The 25084-nt window shown below is 37.6% G+C and overlaps 1 protein-coding gene across 1 annotated transcript in view; it reads right to left on the bottom strand.

Annotated features, from left to right (window-relative positions):
• Positions 1-25084, bottom strand: part of VWA3B (von Willebrand factor A domain containing 3B) — a 205871-nt gene that overhangs the window by 67328 nt on the left and 113459 nt on the right. Inside the window, exons 15-19 of the mRNA XM_057742507.1 lie at positions 18722-18849; positions 16352-16494; positions 4863-4979; positions 3370-3457; positions 3129-3285 (exon numbers count right to left, since the gene is read on the bottom strand). Of these exons, the coding sequence (XP_057598490.1) occupies positions 3129-3285; positions 3370-3457; positions 4863-4979; positions 16352-16494; positions 18722-18849 (633 nt within the window). The remainder of the gene's footprint in view (positions 1-3128; positions 3286-3369; positions 3458-4862; positions 4980-16351; positions 16495-18721; positions 18850-25084) is intronic.

Raw genomic sequence — 25084 nt, 5'->3', positions numbered from 1 at the left:
TCTCCAGAAAAACAGGACCGTCACTAACTCTTCCATTTTTTCCTTCTTGGAGATCACACGACATTTTTCTCTCTTTCAGCCCCATATGGTTTAGTCCTGTCAACTTGACTTTTTTTTTTTTAATTTTTTTTTTGGGGGGGGGGGTACACCAGGTTCAATCATCTGTTTTTATACACATATCCCCATAATCAACTTGACTTTATAAAGAGCCTTGGATCAATTCCCAGGGTTGTCACCTGGGTCACAGCACCTAGACCTTGCCTCCTGACTGTCCCCCATCATCCCAGCCTTGAACCTCTCCACATAGCAGCCAAAGCCCAAACTTGATCTTCTCTCCTCTGCTAAAAACTCTTTGGTTTCCCTCAGGATGACCTTCAAAACATCCTTAACTCAGCCAAGCCCCTTCCTTCACCAGCTTTCACACCTTCCTCCAGTTGCACTAAACTTTCTTTGGAATAACCCTTAGACTTCCCCTGAGTTCACACCTCACTCCCCTCCACCTCATCATCCTTGTAATTCCTCCTCCCCTGGGTCCAAACCTGAACTGAACAGATCCCCCAGGTCCAAAGCCCTCTCTGCCAACTCAAGGTGGTTAGGGGCCTCTCCAGCATCTTCACTCTGCTCTTCCCACTCATCACATGTCACTAGAACTTCTTCTTTTAATTCTAGTTCCTCCATGAGATTGTAAGTTGTGATTGGGCAGGCTGTATTCTAGCCCAGCTCAGAGCCTACATACAGTAGGCAATGTGATACTTATTGAATATTTTTATAATAAAAACCAACATTTATTCAGTGCTTGCTGCCCGTTATGTGTGTTACTTCTTTCTATACCATCTATATACCTATACTATATATATTCAGTATATTATATAGATTATAACAGTCTCAGAGTGGGTATATTAGTATCCCCAGAGTACAGATACATTGTATACAACCTGGAGAGCAAATTTCTAAGTGCTGCAGTGAGCTACTATGTTTATTTCTTCTGAATATGAGGAGAGGACAAGTTGAATAAGATATCAGGTCTGCACACTATTTTTAGGGGTTTCAAAGTATCTCTATACTCGCAGAACTAATGCTTATCAACAAGCATTGGTTAAGAAATATTTTTGTATGTGGTTTTTGACTTTTTATTTTTATTTTTTTACTTTTCCCCCTTAGATTTTCCAGTGGGATATTTATCATTTCCTTATTCCTTTATGGTATGGGCACATGTGCATGTTTGTGTGTATACTGCATGTTTGTGTGTATACTGAACACTGATTTACACACACACCCCCCACATGCACATACTAACTTATACAGATGCACACACACATAGTTAAGATTTTACTTCTATAACTCTTTGTTGTATATATTACAAATATTTTTCTGAGCTCTGCCTTCAGTTTATTTATATATTTTTATGCAAAATAACATTTTAGGTATTCAATCTATAAATCTTTCCTTTGATTTTATGTGCTTGCTTTCCTACCTTCTCATATTTATTTTTTGAGAATTTACTTCTCAATGTGTCTCAGGTTGTTGGGAGGCTTAGAAGGAGACATGATAAGCACCAGAAAATTCTATTTCCAAGGAGAGTTCACCAAATATATTTTCTTTCAAATAAAACTGAGGAATATTAATAAAATAAATGCACAGAATATGAAAAGCTGTCACCAAACTTCCTAGAAGGAATAAATCAGCGTTCAGTTTCTCTCTCTTGCTTCTGGAAGAAGTCAGGTTCAAGTGATGAGTTGGTATCTGACTGATTGGGTTAGACTTCACTGGAGGTATAAATAGAATCTGCCAGTCACAAGGTCACAGCCAGGGACAGGACTGCTCACACTGAGGCAAAGTCATCAGGAACCAGCCTAAGGGGTCACACACTCAACCTCCAGAGCAAGAACTGCTTGTCATGTCAAACCAGGATGCACATCAGACTTCATGGGTATAATTGCTTAAATGTGACTAATAGAAAAAGTCCACCAATTCATCTGCTTCTTCCAAATACATCAGTTTTCAGCTATTGTAAGACCAGTTAGAGAAAGTCTTTTTTTTTTTTTTTTTTTAAGTTTTCCTGCCTTTGCTTTTTCTCAACTTTTTACTATGGAAACTTCCAAACACATAAAAAAGCAGAGAGAATAGTAGAATGAGCCTCCCCCCACTCAATATTCTTATTATCCAAATTTAACAATTATCAACTCATGGACAATCTTGCTTTATCTACCTGTCCCGTCCCCCAACTACTCCCACCATCCAGATTATTTGGAAGCAAATCCCCAATTTCCTACATACCTTCTGTAAATATTTCAGCATGAGTTAAGGCCTTTTAAGGATATTATTTCCATTTAGTGACTGTAAAGCTTGATACATTCCTATTTAAATCATTAGTTGCTGCTATACTTGCCAGGAAGCACCAGGGTTCAATCTTCATATTCCTGTTTCTCTTGTGCTCCTCAACCCTGTGCAATTCGACTGCCCCACTGGATCCGTTCTAGCCCAGGGCAAGGACCTTCCAGTTCCTTAATTCAAGGCAAACTTTACAATACTTGGCCTTCCTCCACAGTTAACCCCACCTCATGCCCTCCTACCGGAAGCTCTTTTTCTCCTTCCAGGACGTGACTCTCACTCTCTGAGGGCTCTTCTGCTCTGGCTCACTCCCAATCCTCTCTCTCAATTTCTCTCTTTCTCCGTATCTCAGTCTCTGCTCCTCTCTCCCTCCCTCTTTCTCTGACTTTTTCCTTTGGAGACTTTTATGATGGAAAAGATGTCACTGTATTTAGGAAGGGAAGGTAAGCATAGGATAGACATCTCTCTCCCAAGGTCTCCCTGTCCTTTGATACTGAATGATACTCACTCGTGCCTCAGGACTCTGACCTAGAGGCTTTTCAGACATTTCTCCAGCTCCACACTGCCACCCATCAGCAACAGGCCATGAACTGCCAACCCAACCAAGGCCAATTTCTTCTCAGCTTAGAAGCCAAAATGCTTAAGAGCTTCTCTCTCTTCCTTTTTACTGCCTTTACAAATAAGTTTTTTCCCAATGGCTGAAATTCATTTCTGTTACAACTGTACAAGACGTTAAGTGGACTGCTTTTTATGTAAGCAGGAAATGAAAACTATGACATCTAGAAAATCAGTTTTACCTCATCAAAGACCTTGGAAACGACATGCTTGTCCAGAATGGAGACATAGGTGGGGCTGTGAGGGACGGCGGCTACAGACAAAGCATCCATGATGGTGAGCTTCTTGGCTGCCAAGCCATGCCTCTTCAGCCAGTCTGCTGAAGACATCCCTGCAGAGCTAAGAACGCAAGACTGTGACGTTTTAAAACTGATAGCAGATAAAAACATAACAAAACTGTCCTAGTAAAATTAAAGTACTCACTCTTGATCATAAACTTGGCATCCTTCTCGAGTCAATCTTTCTAATGACTTGTCATCTGGAGATTCATTTGTCAGCTGGATGCCCATTTCTGTGGAAAGGGAAAAGGCAGCTGTATAATTTCCTCATATATGGGGTTCATAGCAAAATGCAAAAGGATCATGCTAATCTCTGAGTTCAGTTGTGACTGAGGACTAGTAAATGAACTATATTTTTGAGAACTCATCTGTCAGAGGGAGTTCTAGGCAAGATTCATTTACAATGGACACTAAAGACCAATGCATGGGTAAACAGGAAACTCACTGTTTTGCTAATCTACCTTACCCCGTACCCACTGAGGTCTCTGTCCATAAAAGGATGAGACAAACTCATTCTCTCATGCTCCAGAAAACATAGTTTTAAAATGCCGAATAAGAACACCATGAACTAATAATTGTTCAATGTGGCCCTCATTAGACTCCCCCCAGATTACACAGGAGAGCCTCGTTCAACATTTCCGGTTTCGACAGTTTTTTCCGTAATTCCTCAGCTCTGTGTGGAAAACCAAAATCCCTACTAGGTCCTATTTAGTTCAAATTTTCAAAATATTATTTGGAGTTTTTAATGTATATCTTTATAGAAGCTTGGATTTACAAATGAAAAGGAAAATCAGCTAGTTGAATTAGTAACATCTAGAAGAAGAGGTGTTTGGGAGTGAGCTACTTAAATGCCTAAGAAATCACATTCCAATCATTATAGAATGAGCCCTTTAAAGGACTGTGAATGTAGCAGATTTAGGAAATAGGGCAGGTTAACTGCAACTGAGGAAAAGGCATCACACAGATCAGCACCGAAGAACGCAGGGTTTGATTAAGCTATGGCTCAGTAACGATAGGTGTAAATTTGTCCCTCAAGTACTCCCTACTACTTAGCGGCTTGTGTGGATGTGTATATTTAGCTGGGGGGTTATTATTTATCAATTCTTTGAAAGACAGGGAAAAGTGCTACAGGAATTAAACTTTTAGGAAATTTATTCTTCAAATTTACTATTTTAAGAATAACGAATTTATCAATAGTCATAACAATTGAGTGGAAAAATCGAATTTTCCTCACATTTAGCCCCCAAAAGGCTGACAATATGGATCAGAGAGGGGCTCGTCGGATGGCACCACCTGTGAATGAAGGGAAGAAAATAAACCAACTATGAAGTATTAGGCTTTCAAATTCAAACCACAGAGTGGCAGCAAGCATCCCTGTTAGTGCCGTGGTTATGCGAGCCACGGGTGTATTAAACACCCAGGCAGCATAAATGCAAGTCTGACCCTAAGAAAATCCAGTTCACTAAAGTTAGCCTACCTGATTTATAAGGGAGTCCTCTGAAGAGAAAGCAGTCTGGACTCACTTAAAAATGATTTGTTTCCCCCCAAAGTACCTCTACCCAGCTCTTTCAGGAGCAGACACACTGGGGAGGGGAGACCAGCCTGGGCTTCCTGACATAGAGATGCTTGCTGGCTTGCCTCTGTTGCTTGGAGTGTTCCAGCTGCTGGAATTGGAAAGGCCATCCTTCTTCTCACTGCAACCTGAGCTCTTGAAGGTGGACAGCTGGCTCCTGAGCAGGCTGGTTTTGGTTGGTTCTGTGGGTACCAGAGGGAGAAGAGTTAAAGAAATGTGGGACAGAAGGAGGTATTTCATAAGATGCAACTACGTCCTTGGATCCTTTAAAAAGAAAGCAGGTTCAGCCTCCTAACCCTCAGCGGGACAGTACTGCCACTAAATAAATGCTGCGGTAATAGCTTGTTCCACTGATCTGAGCTCAAATTCTGCCCCTCTTGGAAAGAAATATGCTTCCGAGCTCATTCAGGTTGTTGGCAGAATTTATTTCCTTATGGTTGCAGGACTGAGGTTTCATTTCCTTGCTGGCTGTCTGCTGGGGGCCTGTCTCAGCTCCTCAAGCACCCCTATTCCTACTCACAGGCCCCCTCCATCTTCAAGCCAACAATGGCACACAGATTCCCCTCACGCCCCAAACCTCTCTGACCTCCTCTTCTGCCACCAGCTGGTAAAAGACCCTGCTTTCAGGGGCTCATGTGAGTTCACTGGGCTCTCCTAGAGAACCAGGCTGAGGTTGCATAATACTCTCCTCAATCCCAGAATCATGGGAGTGATGCCCCATCACATTCACAGGTTGCAGGGCTTAGATCGGGACATCTCTGTAGGCCATTTTAGAAACTCTGCCAACCACAGTTGCTATCTAGGCCTTTATTTATATTACTTTCTACCCTCTGTTGGGTCCCTTCAACTTATCAAATACTGACATTAAATCTGTGTGCTTTAGAGGATAATGAGTTTGTAACAAGACATGTTGATCACTTTTCCCATGTGGTCACAGAAACCACACTAATTGTAAATGTGCTCTGTACTTCATGATCTAGATGCCTTATGTAGTACCAAGGCTTTATGTAGTATTCATAAATGAAATGTGTCCTGTTTTCAACAAGAAGGGACTTACCCCCTCTCATAAGAAATTAGATAATTAGAGTAAAAATTAGCTAGTCATCTGCATTGTGTATCTTTTGCACAGAAAGATAACACCAGTGGTCTCCATGCATGGAGTTAGGAGCATGCTATGTGTCGTTCACTGTTTTCCTAGGCCACAAATAGGGCGATTCCTATTTTGGTTACCTCTGTAACAAGGAATTAAGAAGGATAAGTTTTCTCAGGAGCTATGTTTGTGAGAAAAAGAGACGAATGATCCACATAGGAGAGTTGAACTCCTGCCCCTGACTGCACCAGCAGGCCACCTTGATCAAAATTGCTGGGCAAAAACAACAGATGTGTCCAAATGAAAATGAAATTTAGCTCCCAAAGTCCCCAAACATAAAAACTGTACTATTCCCAAATGTTGCAAACAATGAGTAAAGATATATTTATCTGGCAGTGAATTCTTCAAGCATTTAACTACTCCCCCAGCTCTGTACAGTCAGTCACCACACTTCAACACTCTTCTACCTTAAAAATTGAAACAGAATAAAAATTCAGCCCAATGACGCCTACTAATAGCAACAATCCCAAATCTAAGTGAAATGGTACGAGTGACAAAAGGCCATTAAAACATTTAGGACAAGTAGCAAGTAGCATTTCTAGCAAAAGTCAGGTTTACTGGAATGGGCATGCAGGATTGGCAAAAGGGCTGCTGTCACACAAGTGGCCCAGCAGGAGAATCTTCTTTGTCCCCATGGGCTTAAGACAGAGACACTAGGGTAAATGGACAGATCATGCAAGAGGGACCAAGCTTCAGCAAATACCTCTTGGTCCCTCTGGAGCTGAAGCTCTCTTCTCCTGCCCAGAGACATGGGGACACGCAAGAGACAGTGTCTGTGGGGCACGGGAAGCCACCACAACCCTCCCCATGAGAGATACCTAGCATCTTGGCCTGGGAAAACTCCTCTGCTCCCTCAGGCAGTACCAGCATGGACCAGTAGGAGCCCCAGTGACACCAGAAAACCAAGCACCAAAACAATACTACGAAGGCTGTGAAAATGAAATTATCATTGGAATCACAGCCCACAAGAGCAGGCCAAGACCTATGTGCTAACTTTAAACAAGACAACTGCTTCCTAAAATAAAAGATTTACATAGCATCCAGGGTCCCTAACATAAAAGACAAAACATTCAGGATACTACAAACAAAATCACCCATCATATCAGGAACCAAGAAAATCACACCTTGATGGAGAAAAAACAATGAAATGATGCCAATACCATGATGAATCAGAAGCTAGAATTATCTGACAAGGATCTCAAAGAAGCTGTCAGAAAAATGCTTCAGCAATTAATTACAAATTCTCTTGAAACAAATAAACAAATAGAAAATCTCAGCTAAGAAACAGAAGTTATAAAAGTTTCCAAGTGGAAATTGTAGAATCAAAAAATAAAATAACAGAAGTAAAAACCTTGTTGGATGAGCTCAATAGTAGAGTGAAAACGGCTGAGGGTAGTACCAGAGAACTTTAGGGACAGAACAATAGAATTCAGCCAACTTAAACAACAGAGAGAAAATATAAGAAGAAAAGATAAACAGAGGCTCAGGGACCTGTAGGATAATAGCAAAACACCCAACATTCATATCATCACATCAGAGTCCGAAGACAGGGAGGAAAAAAGTGGGACTGAGAGACTATTTGAAGAAGTAATAGATGAAAACTTCCCCGATTTGGTGAAAGATACAACATACAAATCAATAAGCCGTGCAAACACCAAACAGAGTAAACCCAAGAAAATCGATGCCAAGATGCATTATAGTTAAACATCTGAAAATCAGAGACAAAGAAAAGATTTTAAAAGCAAGCCAGAGAGAAAGGACCCAGTACCTAGAGGGAAGCACCAGTTTGAATGATAGCAGATTTCATGTTTAAAATGTAGGAGGCCTGAGGAAGAGGCAATATGTTTTTCAACTACAGACAGGAAAGAACAATCAACTGCAAATTCTGAATATGGCAAAAATGTCCTTCAGGAACAAAGAGAAAATAAAAAACACTCTAAGACAAAGAAAAAAATAAAAAATAATTGTGGCTAGCAGACCTACCCTTAAAGACTGACCACAGAAGTTCCTCAAACAGAAAGGAAATAATAAAAGAAGGAATTTTGGAGAATCAGGAAGGAAGAAAGAAAAAAAGAGAGCAAAAATATGGTAAATACAATAAATTATCCTTTCCTCATGAGATTTTATAAATCATATTTGATGATTTAAATAAAAATTATAGCATCACCTGATACTCAAGACAATGATATTTAAAACTGGGGAAGGCAAAGAAACTTAAATTGAAGTAAGATTTCCACACTCACAAAAAATTGGTAAAATGTTGATACCAGAAGAGTGTTATGTCACATTTATATGCTGTTATATCCAGATAAACCTTACAAAAACCATACAAACAGTTACACTCAAGAGTACTGCAAATAAACACTGAGGCCAAGCGCACAATATTCTAGACATACAGGGCTGCATATGAATAGACTAAAGAAAAATGATATGATATATATCAATTGACACAGAAAAAGGGTTGGATTTGATGAAATCCAGTACCCATTCATGATAAAAACTCTCAGAAAACTGGGAATGAGGAGAAGTTCCTCAACTTGATAAAGAGTATCTACAAAAAACCTACAGCTAAAATCACACTTACTGGTAAAAGACTGAATGTCTTTTCCCCATAAGACCAAGATAAAGGCAAGGATGCCCACTCTCAATACTCTTATTAAACATAGTGCTAGAAGTTCTAGTCTTTGCAACAAGGCAAGAAAAAGAAATAAAAGCCAGAAAGACTGGAAAGGAAGATAAAACTGTCCCAATTTGCAGATATCATATTGTATATGTGAAAATGGTAAGGAATGCACACACACACATGAAAGAAAGAAAGAAAGAAAGAAAGAAAGAAAGAAAGAAAGAAAAGAAAAAACAGAAACAAAACAAACAAAAAACACTCCCCCCCCCAAAAAAAAACCCTCTTAGAATCATTAAGTGAGTTATGTAAGGTTGGCAGTTATGGGATCAACACACAAAATCAATCACATTTTGATATGCTAACAATGAACATATGGCAACCTATATTAAAAAACCAGTACTATTTATAATTGTTCCAAATAAAATGAAATAATTAGGTACACACTTAAATATGTATGGGATGTGTAAGCTGAAAATTACAAAATGCTGCTTGTAAGACATCAAAGAAGATTTAAATATATGGTCATGGTCGGGGTCATGTTCATGGGTCATGCCATGTTCAGAGGCTGGATAAATCAATATCATAGAGATGTCAGTTGTTCCCAAATTGATTTATAGGTTTAATGCAATTCCTATCAAAATCTGAGAGGTTTTGCAGTAAACACAGACATATTCTAAAATTTAAGCAGAAATTTCAGGCCCTAGAATAGCTAAAATAATTTTGCAAAAGAAAGAGTTGGAAGAATCACTGTATCTGATATTAAAGCTTACCATGTAGCTACATTGATCAAGACATTGTTTCAGTGGAGACATGTACACATAGATCACTGAAACAGAACATACAATCTAGATTTAACTCACGCAGATATTCCCAGATGATCTTTGGCAAAGGTGCAAAATTAATTCAATGGAGTAAGTATAGCCTTTTCAACAAATGCTGCCAAAGCAACATTTATAGGCCAAACAATAAACAAACATAAAAAACCTTAATCTAAAACTCACACCTTATACAAAAATTAACTCAAATGAATCATGGACTAAATGTAAAATATAAAACCACAAAATGCGTAGAAAAAAACATAAAAGCTGATCTTCAGGAATTAGGGTTATGGAAAGAGTTCTTAGATTTGACACCAAAACCATGATCCATAAAAGGAAGGACTGATAAATTGAATCTTATCAAAATTAAAAGCTTTTGTTTGGCAAAAGACCCTGATTAGAGGATGAAAAGACAAGCTATAGACTGGGAGAAAACATTTGCAAATGACATATCTGAAAAAGGCCTAGTATCTAAAATATATGAAAAACTCTAAAAATCCACCAATAAAAACTAAGTGATCCTTGTAGAAAATGGGCAAAGCACATGTGCACAGACATTTCACTGACAAGGATACACAGATTGCAAATGAGAGCATAAAAAAATGTTCAATATCACTAATAATTAGGGAAATGCAAGTAAAAACCACCATGAGACGTTACACACCTATCAGAACAGTTAAAAAATAGTGACAATCAATAACCAAGTTCTGGTGAGAATGCAGAGAAACTGTTTCACTCATTCATTGATGTGATAATGTAAAACGACACAGCCGCTCTAGCAAACAGTCTGGCAGTTTCTTATAAAACTAAACATTCAATACTATGTGAATCAGCAATTGCACTCCTGGGCATTTATCTTAAAGAAATAAAAAAATTACATTCACATAAAACCTGCACAAAAATGTTTATAACTGCTTTATTTGTAATAGCCCCAAATTGGGAACAAGCCAGATGTCCTTCAACAGAAGAATGGTTAAACCAACTCTGGTACATCCATATCACAGGATACGACTCTAATGAAAAAGACTAAACTGTTGCTAACTGCAAAAAATTTGGATAAATCCCAAGGAAAATATGTTGAGTGAAAAAGCTGAAACCCAAAGGTTATATGCTGTAAAGTTCCATTTATATTACGTTTTTGAAATGATAACATTTGAGAAATAGAGAACTTAGTGGTTCCTAAGAATTGGGAAAGGGTGTCAGAGGGAGATGGGTGTGGTTATAAAAGAACAATGCCAGGGATCCTTGTGGTGATGGAAGTGTTCTGTATCTTGACTGGGGTGGTGGAAATATGAAACCACATGTGATAAAATCATATTGAAGTACACACACACACACACCAATGAACACATGTAAAACTGGGGCAATATGAGTAAGATCGTGCATTGTATCAAAGTCAATATCTTGGCTGCAAAATTGTACTATTTTTTTTCCCAAGATGTCACGACTGGGGGAAGCTGGGTGAAGAGCAAGTACATGGGATCTCTTTGTATTATTTCTCACAACTGCACGTGAATGTACAATTACTTTGACAAAATTTCAGTTCAAAAAACACAGGTTTAGGTTTCTTTTAAAATATTATGGGCTTTGATCAGCCCCTCCCATCAGGAAGCATAAGTCTCTTAGATAACTTCCTCCACAAGAGAGCAGACAGCAGTATCAAGCAGTATCAGCAGTATTTCATTCTGTGGAACTGAAAACCACAGCCACAGAAAGACAGAGAAAATGAAAAAGCAGAGGACCTTGTATCAGATGAAGGGACAAGATAAAATCCCAGAAAAACAACTAAATAATGAAAAGAATTCTGAATAATGATGGCGAGGATGATCCAGGACTTTGAAAAAAGACTGGATGCAAAGATTGAAAAGATGCAAAAAAAGTTTAACAAAGACCTAGAAGAATTAAAGAACAAACAAACAGAAATAAACAATGCAATAACTGAAATGAAAAATACACTAGAAGGAACCAATAGCAGATTAACTGAGGCAGAAGGACGAATAAGTGACCTGGAAGACAGAATGGTACAAATCACTGACACAGAGAAGAATAAAGAAAAAAGAATGAAAAGAACTGAAGACAGCCTAAGAGACTTCTGGGACAATGTTAAACACACCAACATTTGTATTATAGGGGTCCCAGAAGGAGAAGAGAGAGAGAAAGGACCCAAGAAATATTGGAAGAAATTATAGTTGAAAACTTCCCTAACATGGGAAAGGAAATAGCCACCCAAGTCCAGGAAGTGCAGAGAGTCCCAGGCAGGATAAACCCAAGGAGAAACATGCCAAAACACATAATAGTCAAACAGACAAAAATTAAAGACAGAGAAAAGTTCTTAAAAGCAACAAGGGAAAAACGACAAATGACATACAAGGGAACTCCCATAAGGTTAACAGCTGACTTCTCAGCAGAAACTCTGCAAGCCAGAAGGGAGTGGCATGCTATATTTCAAGTGATGAAAGGGAAGAACCTACAACCAAGAATACTCTACCCAGCAAGGATCTCATTCAGATTTGATGGAGAAATCAAAAGCTTTACAGACAAGCAACAGCTAAGAGAATTCAGCACCACTAAACCAGCCCTACAATAAATGCTAAAGGAACTTCTCTAAGTGGGAAACTTAAGAGAAGAAAAGGACCTACAGAAACAAAAACAAGACAATTAAGAAAATGGTAATAGGAACATACATATTGATAATTACCTTGAATGTAAATGGACTAAATGTGCCAACCAAAAGACACAGACTGGCTGAATGGATGCAAACACAAGACCCATATATATGCTGTCTACAAGAGACCCACTTCAGAGCTAGGGACACATACAGACTGAAAGTGAGGGGATGGAAAAAGATATTCCATGCAAATGGAAATCAAAAGATAGCTGGAGTAGTGATACTCATATCAGATAAAATAGACTTTAAAATAAAAAATGTTACAAGAGACAAAAAAGGACACTACATAAAGATCGAGGGACCAATCCAAGAAGAGGAGATAACAATTATAAATATATATGCACCTACTATAGGAGCACCTCAATACATAAGGCAAATGCTGACAACTATGAAAGAGGAAATCGACAGGAACACAGTAACAGTGGGGGACTTTAACACCCCACTTACACCAATGGATAGATCATCCACACAGAAAATTAATAAGGAAACACAAGCTTTAAATGACAATAAACCAGCTAGACTTAATAGATATCTATAGGACATTACATCCAAAAACAGCAGATTACACATTCTTCTCAAGTGCACATGGAACATTCTCCAGGAGAGATCACATTTTGGGTCATAAATCAAGCCTTGGTAAATTTAAGAAAATTCAAATCATATCAAGCATCTTTTCTGACCACAATGCTATGAGATTAGAAATCAATTACAAGAAAAAAACTGTAAAAACACAAACACACAGAGGCTAAACAATATGCTACTAAATAACCAAGAGATCACTGAAGAAATCAAAGAGGAAATCAAAAAATACCTAGAGACAAATGACAATGAAAACACAACAATCCAAAACCTATGGGATGCAGCAAAGGCAGTTCTAAGAGGGAAGTTTATAGCAATACAATCCTACCTCAAGAAGCAGAAAAAATCCCAAATAAACAATCTCACTTTACACCTAAAAAAACTAGAGAAGGAAGAACAAACAAAACCCAGAGTTAGTAGAAGGAGAGGAATCATAAAGATCAGAGCAGAAATAAATGAAATAGAGACAAAGAAAACAATAGCAAAAATCAATACAACTAAAAGCTGGTTCTTTGAGAAGATAAATAAAATTGATAAACCTCTAGCAAGACTCATCAAGAAAAAGAGGGAGAGGACTCAAATCAATAAAATTAGAAATGAAACAGGAGAAGTTACAACAGACACGGCAGAAATAAAAAGCACCATAAGAGACTACTACAAGTAACTCTATGCCAATAAAATGGACAACCTGGATGAAATGGACAGATTCTTAGAAAAGTATAACCTTCCAAGACTGAATTAGGAAGAAATAGAAAATATGAACAGACTAATCACAAGTAATGACATTGCAACTGTGATTAAAAACCTCCCAACAAACAAAAGTCCAGGACCGGATGGCTTCACAGGTGAATTTTATCAAGCATTTAGAGAAGAGCTAACACCCATCCTTCTCAAACTCTTCCAAAAATCTTCAGAGGAAGGAACACTCCCAAACGCATTCTGTGAGGCCACCGTCACCCTGATACCAAAACCAAAGATACTACAAGAAAAGAAAACTACAGACCAATATCACTGATGAATTTAGATGCAAAAATCCTCAACAAAATACTAGCAAACAGAATCCAACAGCACATTAAGAGGATCATCCACCATGATCAAGTGGGGTTTATCCCTGGAATGCAAGGATTCTTCAATATACACAAATCAATCAGTGTGATACACCATATTAACAAATTGAAGGATAAAATCCACATGATCATCTCAATAGATGCAGAAAAAGCTTTTGACAAAACTCAACACCGATTTATGATAAAAACTCTCCAGAAGGTAGGCACAGAGGGAACCTACCTCAACATAATAAAGGCTATATATGACAAACCCACAGCAAACATCATTCTCAATGGTGAAACACTAAAAGCATTCCCTCTAAGATCAGAAACAAGACAAGGATGTCCACTCTCCCCACTACAATTCAACATAGTTTTGGAAGTCCTTGCCACAGCAATCAGAGAAGAAAAAGAAATAAAAGGAATCCAAATTGGAAAAGAAGAAGTAAAACTGTCATTGTTTGCAGATGACATGATACTATACATAGAAAATCCTCAAGATGCCACCAGAAAACTACGTGAGCTCATCAATGAATTTGGCAAAGTTGCAGGATACAAAATTAACACACAGAAATCTCTTGCACTTCTGCAAGGCAGAAATAGAGACACAGATGTAGAGAACAAACATATGGACACCAAGTGGGGAAAGAGGGGGGGGAATGAATTGGGAGATTGGGATACCAAATTGTACACTCTAAATATATGCAGTTTATTGTATGTTAACTGTATCTCAATAAAAGTTCTTAAAAAAAAGAAATCTCTTGCATTTCTATACACAAACAATGAAAGATCAGAAAGAGAAATTAAGGAAACAATCCCATTCACCATTGCAACAAAAAGAATAAAATACCTAGGAATAAACTTAACTAAGGAGGTAAAAGACCTGTCCTCAGAAAACTTTAAGACACTGATGAAAAAATCAAAGATGACACAAACAGATGGAGAGATATACCATGTTCTTGGATTGGAAGAATCAACATTGTGAAAATGACTATATTACCCACAGCAATTTACAGATTCAATGCAATCCCCGTCAAATTACCAATGGCATGTTTTACAAAACTAGAACAAAAAAATCCTGAAATTTGTATGGAGACAAAAAGAGCCCGAATAGCCAAAGCAATCTTCAGAAAGAAAAATGGAGTTTGTGGACTCAGGCTTCCTGACTTCAGGCTATACTACAAGGCTACAGTGATCAAGACAGTATGGTACTGGCACAAAAAGAGAAATATAGATCAATGGAACAGGATAGAAAGCCCAGAGATAAACTACAGTCAACTAATCTATGACAAAGGAGGCAAGGATATACAATGGAGAAAAGGCAGCCTCTTCAATAAGTGGTGCTGGGAAAACTGGACAGCTACATGGAAAAGAATGAAATTAGAACACTTCCTAACACCATACACAAAAATAAACTCAAAATGGATTAAAGACTTAAATGTAAAGCCAGACACTATACAACTCCTAGAGGAAAACATAGGAAGAACATTCTTTGACCTAAATCACAGCAAGATCTTTTTTGACCCACCTCCTAGGGTAATGGAAATAAAAACAAAAATAAATAAGTGGGACCTAATGAAACAAAAGCTTTTGCACAGCAAAGGAAACTATAAGCAAGATGAAAAGACAACCCTCAGAATGGGAGAAAATATTTGCAAAGGAATCAACAAAGGATTAATCTCCAAAATATATAAACAGTTTATCCAGCTCAATATCAAAAAAACAAACAACACAATCAAAAATTGGGCATAAGACTAAATAGGCATTTCTTCAAAGAAGACATACAGATGGCCAAGAGGCACATGAAAAGCTGCTCAACATCACGAATTATTAGAGAAATGCAAATCAAAACGACAATGAGGTATCACCTCACATTGGTTAGAATGGGTATCATCAAAAAATCTACAAACAGTAAATGCTGGAGAGGGTGTGGAGAAAAGGGAATGCTCTTGCACTGTTGATGGGAATGTAAATTGATACAACCACTATGGAGAACAGTATGGAGGTTCCTTGAAAAACTAAAAGTAGAGTTACTATATGACCCAGCAATCCCACTACTGGGCATATACCAGAGAACACCATAATGCAAAAAGACACATGCACTCCAATGTTCATTGCAGCACTATTTACAATAGCCAGGACATGGAAGCAACCTAAATGTCCATCAAAAGATGAATGGATAAAGAACATGTGGTACATATATACAATGGAATACTACTCAGCTGTAAAAAGGAATGAAATTGGGACATCTGTAGAGTCATGGATGGACCTAGAGACTGTCATACAGAGTGAAGAGAGCCAGAAAGAGAAAAACAAATATTGTATATTAACACATATATGCAGGATATAGATAAATGGTACAAACCAACCAGTTTGCAAGGTAGAAATAGAGACACAGATGTAGAGAACAAACAAATGGACACCAAGTGGGGAAAGCAGGGGGTGTTGGGGTGGGATGAATTGGGAGATTGGGATTGACATACATACATTACTAATAAAAAAATGTCAAATTGTACGCTTTAAATATATGCAGTTTATTGTATGTCAATTGTATCTCAATAAAAGTTCTTAAAGAAAAAAAAATATTATGTGGCTGTAGCTTTATTCTACCTTCTTGCATTGAAGGAAAACAGGTAATAATGAGATTCAAATCATTTTGTTCACTGATACCTGCGTGGAGGACTTTCTTTTTCTGAATCTTTTGACTTGACAGGTCCTCTGGTACTTTTGATATTCGTGTTGATTCGACATCAGCGTGAGATTTTGCACATTTTTCTGGGGTTGAAACCATGGAACAGATTTCTTTCTGATGCCTGATTTAGATAAAAAGTAGACCAAGAAGATAAAAGAAAAGAAAAGGAGGGGGAAACTAAATTTCCATCAAGAAGGCAGAGTTAGATCAATACAACTGTGTTGACTGCTGCAAACTTAAGAAGTGAGCCTCTCCCTTTATATTTGGTTAAAATATTCAATAAGAATAGTCACTTATCTCTGCCCCCTGAAGAAGAGTGGACAGGAGCCCAGCCCTAGCTCACATCACAGCTCTGTTCCTTTCCAGCTATGTGACTATGTGAAGCCACTCAATCCTCTCTAAACTTCGTCACTTTCCGCATCTGCGAACTGCAGGAAACATCAGCTGGGCACTGACAGCATGGACCTGATGAGAGGATTAACTCGAGAGAGAGGCTGTTGTAAACCAGCAAGCATTAAAGCATTGAAACGCTTTTCTCTAACCAAATAGTTGAACAGCTAGTTCTTATAAAAGCCAGAGAAGGAAAACTCCTGCCTTGGACCCCCTGCCAGCACCAGACCATGACAAACCATTCTGGTGAAGATCTGGAGCCAAAGCATGCCCTCATTCCTTCACCCTGCCCCCTCCATGCCTATCTCCATGGAGCACCTGCCCAGTGTCCCATGATCCTTTGTGCATGGCCCACCACACTGTGCCTCCTGTGACAAGGGCCCAGGCTCACATTCATCTGTGCATTCCAGTTCACCTGGTGCATGATTTGTACTCAATGTTTGGGAAAAGAAAGAAAGAAGGAAGATGAGATTTGGAGGCTGTAACATTTTTTCACCTGGCGGAAAACTTGAACAAAGCAATTGTTTTCAACCATAGCTAAGTGGGAACCATAGTATCTGCAGAATGAGGCACTGCATGTTACTCTTTTCTTTATATTAATTCAGAGCTCTTACTAAGCACCAGGCATGCCCTCCTTTAATCCACCCAACAACCCTATGACTACCATTATTCCCCTGTTATATATGAGGAAACTGAGGTTCAGTGAGGTTAAGTAACTTGCGAAAGTTACTAACATGTAATGGTGGAAAGCCTGGATTAAAACACTTCTCTGTATGACCCTAGAACCTGCTCCTTCCAGCCCCTAATATATATATATATAATCAAGAATACATTTACTAGTCAATCAATAGTAGATACAGTCAACTGACCAAACCAACTTCCAAAGAACAGCTGGTCATGTTGTCCTGAGATTTTTTAGTTTGATTAAGCAAGGGGAAGAAGATAGGTAAGGTACTGGCTGAAAGTATAGAGAAGGTAATTGACACTGATGAGCTTCCCATTTATTTCTTAGTTTATTTGCTTAAATTCTCCAGATTTAGGAGATGTATCTGAGCCTTCCCAAACAAATTTCAAAACAATAATCCTGTAAAATCTCATTATAAGAGATGCCTGGTATCACATTTATCTTTTCATTGATTCCATGCTCATGCCCTTCCCCCAGCCCATGTTAAATGCTTAATTTGCTAAGAGGAAGACAGTGAATTTTGAAGAAGAAATCCTGATTAATATGTATTTTCAACTGCTTTCCATTTTGCTATCACTCTTTTAAATAAAAAGACATCCTCCTGATAGGGTATTTATATGAAGCTGTGATACTTGAATATTTGTACAATGTGAAACCATTTAAATAAGATTTGACACATTTTCTGAGTGTTGGGGTGTTTGATTTCTGTTTAAGAACTACTAGTTAGAAACATATTAGAATATAGGGTGGGGAAAGACCTGAGAAATCATCTATTCCAAATCCTACCACCACAGCCCTCATTTTAAAGATGAGGAAACTGAGACCCACAGCAATGTGTCCATTGTGGAGATTTGCCACAGTCACACAGAGTGAAGTCTGGACCTTGCGCCTCCTGACCCTGAGTTAAATCTCCTTCACGACACAGTACTCCTGCTCTGCTCTGTCACTGCTTGAGTTGGGGGTGGGGGTGGGGGTGGGGGTGGAGGTGGGGGTGGGCTGTCCACACTGGGTGGGGATAAGACATCCTTAGGGCCCATGCAAGGATTTCAGAATCTACATTTTATAAGGATGAATATGTGGTCTCTGTAAGCCAATCATAATTAATTTATTAGATTATGAGTTCCCTTTGCTTAAAAAATATTCTTAATGTAATCATACGTTTTTCTTTAAAAGAAATCTCACAAAGCACTGCAGAAAGAAATGGCAAAGAGATCCAGCAGAGCACCCTAGAGGACCCCCTGCGATGGGTAAGTGGGCGCTCAGCCATGCTCACTTGTCTCCGTCCTTTTCTCCGTTGTACCACCAGTCCATGACCAAGGACTCCGAGTAAAGGTCTTGTACCTTCTCCAGGTCACTGTGTCCTTGCTCCATTTCCTTAATTAAAAGAGTCAGATCTTCATTCTGCCAAAATAAGTAAATACACTGTGATATTATATGAGTTCAGATTTTAAACATTTCTAACAGAAAACCAACTGTATCAGGAAAAGAAATGCTAAAGAATTTCACGATAGTTCTTACTCCTTTTTTAGACAGCCTAATTGAGGTATAATTCATTTATATTACAATAAGCTGAATGTATGTGAAGTGTACCATTTGAATAGTTTCAACAGTCACACCTGTGAAATCATTACTGCAATCAAGATAATAAACATATCCATTATCCCCTAAAGTTTCTTTGTATCCCATTGTAAATCAGCCCTCCCTCTTATCTCAAATCCTCTCTTCCCCCAAGCAACTCCTCTTCTTTCTGTCACTATATATTAGTTTTGATTTTCTGGAATTTTATTTAAATAGAATCATACAACATATACTCCTTTGTTTTTCTTTTGTCTAGCTTCCTTTACTTATATAATCATTTTGAGATTCACCCATGATGTAGCATGAATCAGTAGTACATTCATTTTTATGGCTGAGTAGTATTCTATTATACACCGAATCCAAAATTTAGTCACCTGGGGATGGACATTTGAGTTTCTAGGTTTGAGCTATTATAAATACTAAAGCTGTGAACAATTGTGCACAGGTCTTTGCATGGACATCTGCTTTCATTTCTCTTTGGTAAATAAAAGAGTGGAATGATTGGATCATATGGTTGGTGATGTTGAAAGAAACTATCAAACTGTTTTTCAAAATGGTTTTACTAGTTTATATTCCCACTAGTAATATATCATAGTTCTAGTTCCTCCATATCTTGGAAACACTTGAGGTCAGTCATCTTAATTTTAGCCATTTTAATAGCTATGTAGTGGTATCTCATCATGGTTCATTTGTATGTCCCTAATGACTAACGATGTTAAGCATTTTTTCATGATCTTATTTGCCATGCACATGTCTTCTCTGGTGAAGTATCTGTCCAAATCTTTTGCCCATTTTTTGTTTCCTTGAATTTTGAGAGATCTTTATATGTTCTGGATACAAGTCCTTTATTAGATATACAATTTGAAAACATTTTCTCCCAGTCTACAACTTTTTTCATGATCTTAGCATTGCTTTTTAAAGAGAAGTTTTAATTTTGATCAAATCAAACTTAGTTTGTTCTTATATAAGCTATGATTTTGATATTCTATTTAAAACATTTTTTTTTTCGGTCTAACACAATGTCTCAAAGGGTTTTCCGAATTTTTCTCCTCTAGAAGGAAAAAGACCTAGGTTTAATATTTGGGTCCTTGTACAATATCATTTTGAGTTAATTTTTGAGTGTGGTATATTGTATAGAGCAAAGTGTGTTTATTTTATCCAATTGTTCCAGTACCATTTGTTAGGGGGAAAAAAACAACATCTTTTTCCACTGAAATGCCCTTGCATCTTTGTTGAAAATCAGTTGTCTACATATGTGTCAGCCTATTTTTGGTTTTGGTATTCTGTTTTGTTGATCTATATATCTGTCTCTACACTAATACCACCCTGTCTTGATTACTATAACTTTATACATCTTGAGATCAGATAGTATTAACCTCCAACTTTGATTTTCTTTTTCAAAGCTATTTTGTTTATCTGAAATCTGCATTTCCATGGAATTAATTTGTCAATTTTTATTAAAAAGCCTGCTGAGATTTTGATTGGGATTGTGATGAGTCTATAGATTGAGAGAATGCACATCTTAACACTGTGATGTCTTCTGACCCATAAACAAGATACATTCCTCATCAACATTTTGTAGTTTTCAGTGAACAGGCCTTTCACATATTTTGACAAATTTGTTCCTACACATTTCATATTTTTGATGCTATTGTAAATGATAATTTTTATTTCAATTTTTATTGTTCTTTGCTAACATGTAGAAACTGAATTCATTTTTGTACATTGATCTTGCATCCTACAAACTTGCTAAATTCAATTAGTTCCAGTAGCATTTTTGTATCTTCCATTGGGTTTTCTAGATACATAACCACGTTGAATGAAAATAAAGACAGTTTTACTTCATTCTTTCCATTCTGGATGGCTTTCCTGCCCTCCAGTTTAGAATTTCCATTAAAGTGTTGAATAGGAGTGGTGAAGACAGACATCCTGCTCATTATCTTGATACTTGGGGGAAAGTGTACAACCTTTTACTATTGAAGTGTGGTGTTAGCTGTAGGTTTTTCCTAAGCACCATTTATCAGAATGAGAAAGTCTGTTCTGTTCACACTTTGCTGAGAGCTTTCATTAGAGATGTATGTTGGATTCTGTCAAAACTTTTTTTGCATAAATTAAGTGTAAAATTTTTAATAAAGTATGTTAATTTGGTGAATTGTATATCGATTTTCAAATGTTAAGCAAACCTTGCACTTCTGGGATAAACCCAACTTGGTCATTATGCATTAGACTTTTTTTGTTTTTTGGCCTCACCACACCACATATGGGATCTTAGTTCTCTAACCAGGGACCAAACCCACATCCCTTGCAATGGAAGCACAGAGTCTTAACCACTGGACTGCCAGGGAAGTCCCAATGCATTAGAGTTTTTATATGTTACTGACTTCAACTCGCTAAATTTTGTTTAGAATTTTTGCATCTGTATGCATAAGGAATATTAGCCAATAAGTTTCTCGTCTTATAATGTATTTGTAAGGGTTTGGTATCAGGTTAGTGATAAACTCATAGAATGAGTTGGGAAGTATTCCCCCCTTTCAATTTTCTGGGAGAGTTTGTATGGAATTATTTTCTTCTTTAAATGTCTGATGCAAATCAGCAGTGAAGCTATCTGGGACTAGAGGCTTCTTTGCATAAAGGTTTTTAACTACAAATTCAATTTCTTAAACAGATGTAGGGCTATTCAGGTTATCTATTTCTTCTTGAGAGAGTTTTGGTAATTTGTGTCTTTTGAGCAGTTTATACTAGATGATTTTATTATTATTATTTTTGCTTTATTAGCAAATTGTCTTTTTAAAATTAAATAACTATAGATTTACAAGCAGTTGTAATAAATAATACAGAGAGATCCCATGTACTTTTCACTCAGTTTCCCCTAAGGAAAATGCAGACACTTTCTCCCAGTCTGTAGCCTGTCTTTTCATCCTGTTAACAGGGGTCTTTTGCAAAGCAAAAGGTTTTAATTTTGATGAGGCCCAATTTATCAATCTTTTCTTTTATGGATCATACTTTTGGTCTCAAGACTAAAAATTCTTTGCCTAGCCCAAGGTCCTTGAGATTTTCTGCCATATTTCTTTCCATAATTTTTATTGCTTTATGTTTTACATTTAAGTCCATCATCCATTTTGAGTTAATATTTGCACGAAGGGTGACTTTTAGGTTGAGGTTCTTTATTTTGCCTACAAATGACCAATGCCTCCAACTCATTTTTGAAAAGGCCCTCTTTCCTCCTTTGAACTGCTTTTGCACCTTTGTCAAAAACCAGTTTGGCATACTGTGTGGGTATACTTCTGGGTTCTATACTCTATCCATTGGTCTAGGTACCTATTTCTCCATCAAAGTCATACTGCCTTCATTAATGCAGCTAAACCATAAGCCTTAGTACTGCAAACAATTATTTCTTCCACTTTCTTCTTCTTTTTCAAGATTTTTAGGGTTTCCTAGGGCCTGTGACTTGCCATATAGACTTTCGAATAAGCTTGACTACGTCTGTAAAAAACCTTTCTGGGATTTTGACAGGAATTGAATTAAATCCATAGATCAAATAGATCTCTAATATGTTCAGTCATCCAATCCATGAACATGGTATATGCCTATTCATTTATTTAGGTTTTCTTTGATTTCTTTCTTCAGCCTTTTGTAATTTTCAGCATAAAAATCCTATATATATTTTTAAAATATATACCTAAGTATTTCATATTCTTTGGGGCAACTGTAAAAATAATGAATATTTAATTTTGACTTCTATATGTTTTTACTTTATCAAAACGTGATTGAATTTTGTGAGCTGATCTTGTAACCAGTGGCCTTGCTGAACTCACTGAATAGTTCTAGGAGTTTTTTTTATAGTTCCCTTGGGGTTTTATATGTAGATAATATGTTACCTGCAAATAGGGACAGGTCTATTTCTTCCTTCCCAATCTGCATGCCTTTTATTTATTTTCTTGCCTTGTTGTCATGGTAGAGCTTCCAGTAGTATGTTGAATGTGAGTGCTGAGAGTGGATGCCCTTGCTACTTTCTTGATCTTGGGAAGAAATTATTCAATCTTTTACTATTAAGTATGATTTTAGTTATAGGTATTATGTTGATGTAAGTTGAGGAATTTCTTCTCTATTCCTATTTTGCTGAGAGTTTTTATCATGAATGGGTGTTGCATTTGGTCAAGGCTATTTCCACATAATTGATATGACCATCTTCTTTAGGCTGTTAATATGCTGGAGTACATTGATTGATTTTCTAATGTCAAACCAGCCTTGTATAGCTGAATAAAATCTCCCTTGGTCATAATGAATAATTCTTTTATACATTGCTGGATTCAGATTACTAGTATTTTATTGAGGATTTTTGCATCTATGTTCATTGGTATATTGGTCTGTAGATTTCTCTTTTTAAAAAAAATACTGTCTTCTGGCTTTGGTGTCAAGGTAATACTGGCCTCATAAAGTAATTAGGAAGTGATCTCTACTATTTCTTAAAATAAATTGGTTTAATTATTCTTTGGTAAAATTCTCTGTGGAGCCATCTGAGCCTGGGGTATTTCTTTTTCAGAAGTTTTAAAGTTGTAAATTCAATTTATTTAATGATTTTAGTATTATTTACATTGTCCATTTTATCTTGGTTGAGTTTTGGTAGTTGGTGGTTTTTGTGGAAGTGGTCCATTTTTTCCTAAGTTGTCGAATTTATGAGTGCAAACTTGTTATGTTCCTTTTATTCTCTTATTTAAATTTTTTATTTTATTTTACTTATTTATTTTCATTGGCTGAGTTGGGTCTTTGTTGCTGTGTGTGGGCTTTCCCTAGTTGCGGTGAGCAGAGGCTACTCTTTGTTGCAGTGCATGGGCTTCTCTCATTGCAGAGCACAGGCTCTAGGCATGCAGGCTCAGTAGTTGTGGCACACGGCCTTAGTTGCGCCGAGGCATGTGGGATCTTCCCAGACCAGGGATGGAACCTGTGTCCTCTGCATTAGCAGGCGGATTCTCAACCACTGCACCACCAGGGAAGTCCCTTCCTTTTATTATCTTTTTAATGGCTGCAAGATCTACTGTGATGTCCCCTATGTCATTCCTGATATTAACGCTTTGTGTCTGCTCTTTGTCAGCCTTCTGAGAGGTTTTATCAAATTCTTGAGAGTATTTTTTTCAGAAAAACAGCTTTTTGTCTCATTTATTTTCTCTATTGTTTTCCTGTTTTCAATCTCATTGATTTATGCTCTTATCTTCATTGTTTCCTTCCTTCTGATTGCTTTGGGCTTATTTTGCTCTTCTTATTCTAGTTTCTTGTGGTAGGAACTCAGATTATTGATTCAATATCTCTTCTTGTTTCCAACATAAGCATTTAGTGCTATAAATTTCACTCCCAACACTGTTTCAGCTACATTCCACCTAATGTGATATGCATTTTGTTTTCATTCAATTCTAAGCATTTTTTATTTCCTTTGAGAATTTCTCTTTGACCTATGGATAAAGAGTTTTCCTTGAGTGGACCGTTTGCTCGGGCTGGGTCCCTCTTGCCTATTCTTCCCACTCACTCTGGCATCTCCATGCAGAGGAGGAGTTGCAGGACTGTGGGGATAAAGTCCCAGAGGGGGCCACCTGTATCTGTGTCCCTTCGGCTAGTCCTTCTCACTTACTCCAGTAAACCTGTTTTTCTGGTACATGTTCTATGTATTTAGGAACTTTTATAGCTAAAGTTCACTTTCACTTGGGCATACCTGTGTATCTAGTGATTTTTTTTTTCAGCTGTTTTCATCAAGGTGAGCTGTCACAGTGGCCAATCAGGAGTTCAGCTCTCTTTTTGTGGGACTGTTATCTCCACTTTGTTCATAGTCAGAGCTCCAAAGGGTAGGGGGATAACAGAGTACTGAGTAGCCCCACATAGCACATCTCCTTTGGTCTTGTTGATGCTCGATGGAGGTAGAGGCTCAACTCTCCACTGGGAGAGGACCACCGTGGGGTTAGTCCCATTTCATACTACCTCATTTATCTTATGCTGGTGGGTGCTGTTTCCCACCAACCCTCACTGATACTGGGGATGGGGAAAAGTGGAGTGTCGCCTATCCCCAGCT

This window comes from Hippopotamus amphibius, chromosome 7 (genome assembly GCF_030028045.1).
Source record: "Hippopotamus amphibius kiboko isolate mHipAmp2 chromosome 7, mHipAmp2.hap2, whole genome shotgun sequence".
Lineage (NCBI taxonomy): Eukaryota > Metazoa > Chordata > Mammalia > Artiodactyla > Hippopotamidae > Hippopotamus > Hippopotamus amphibius.
This window is presented reverse-complemented; position numbering and strand designations above follow the sequence as displayed.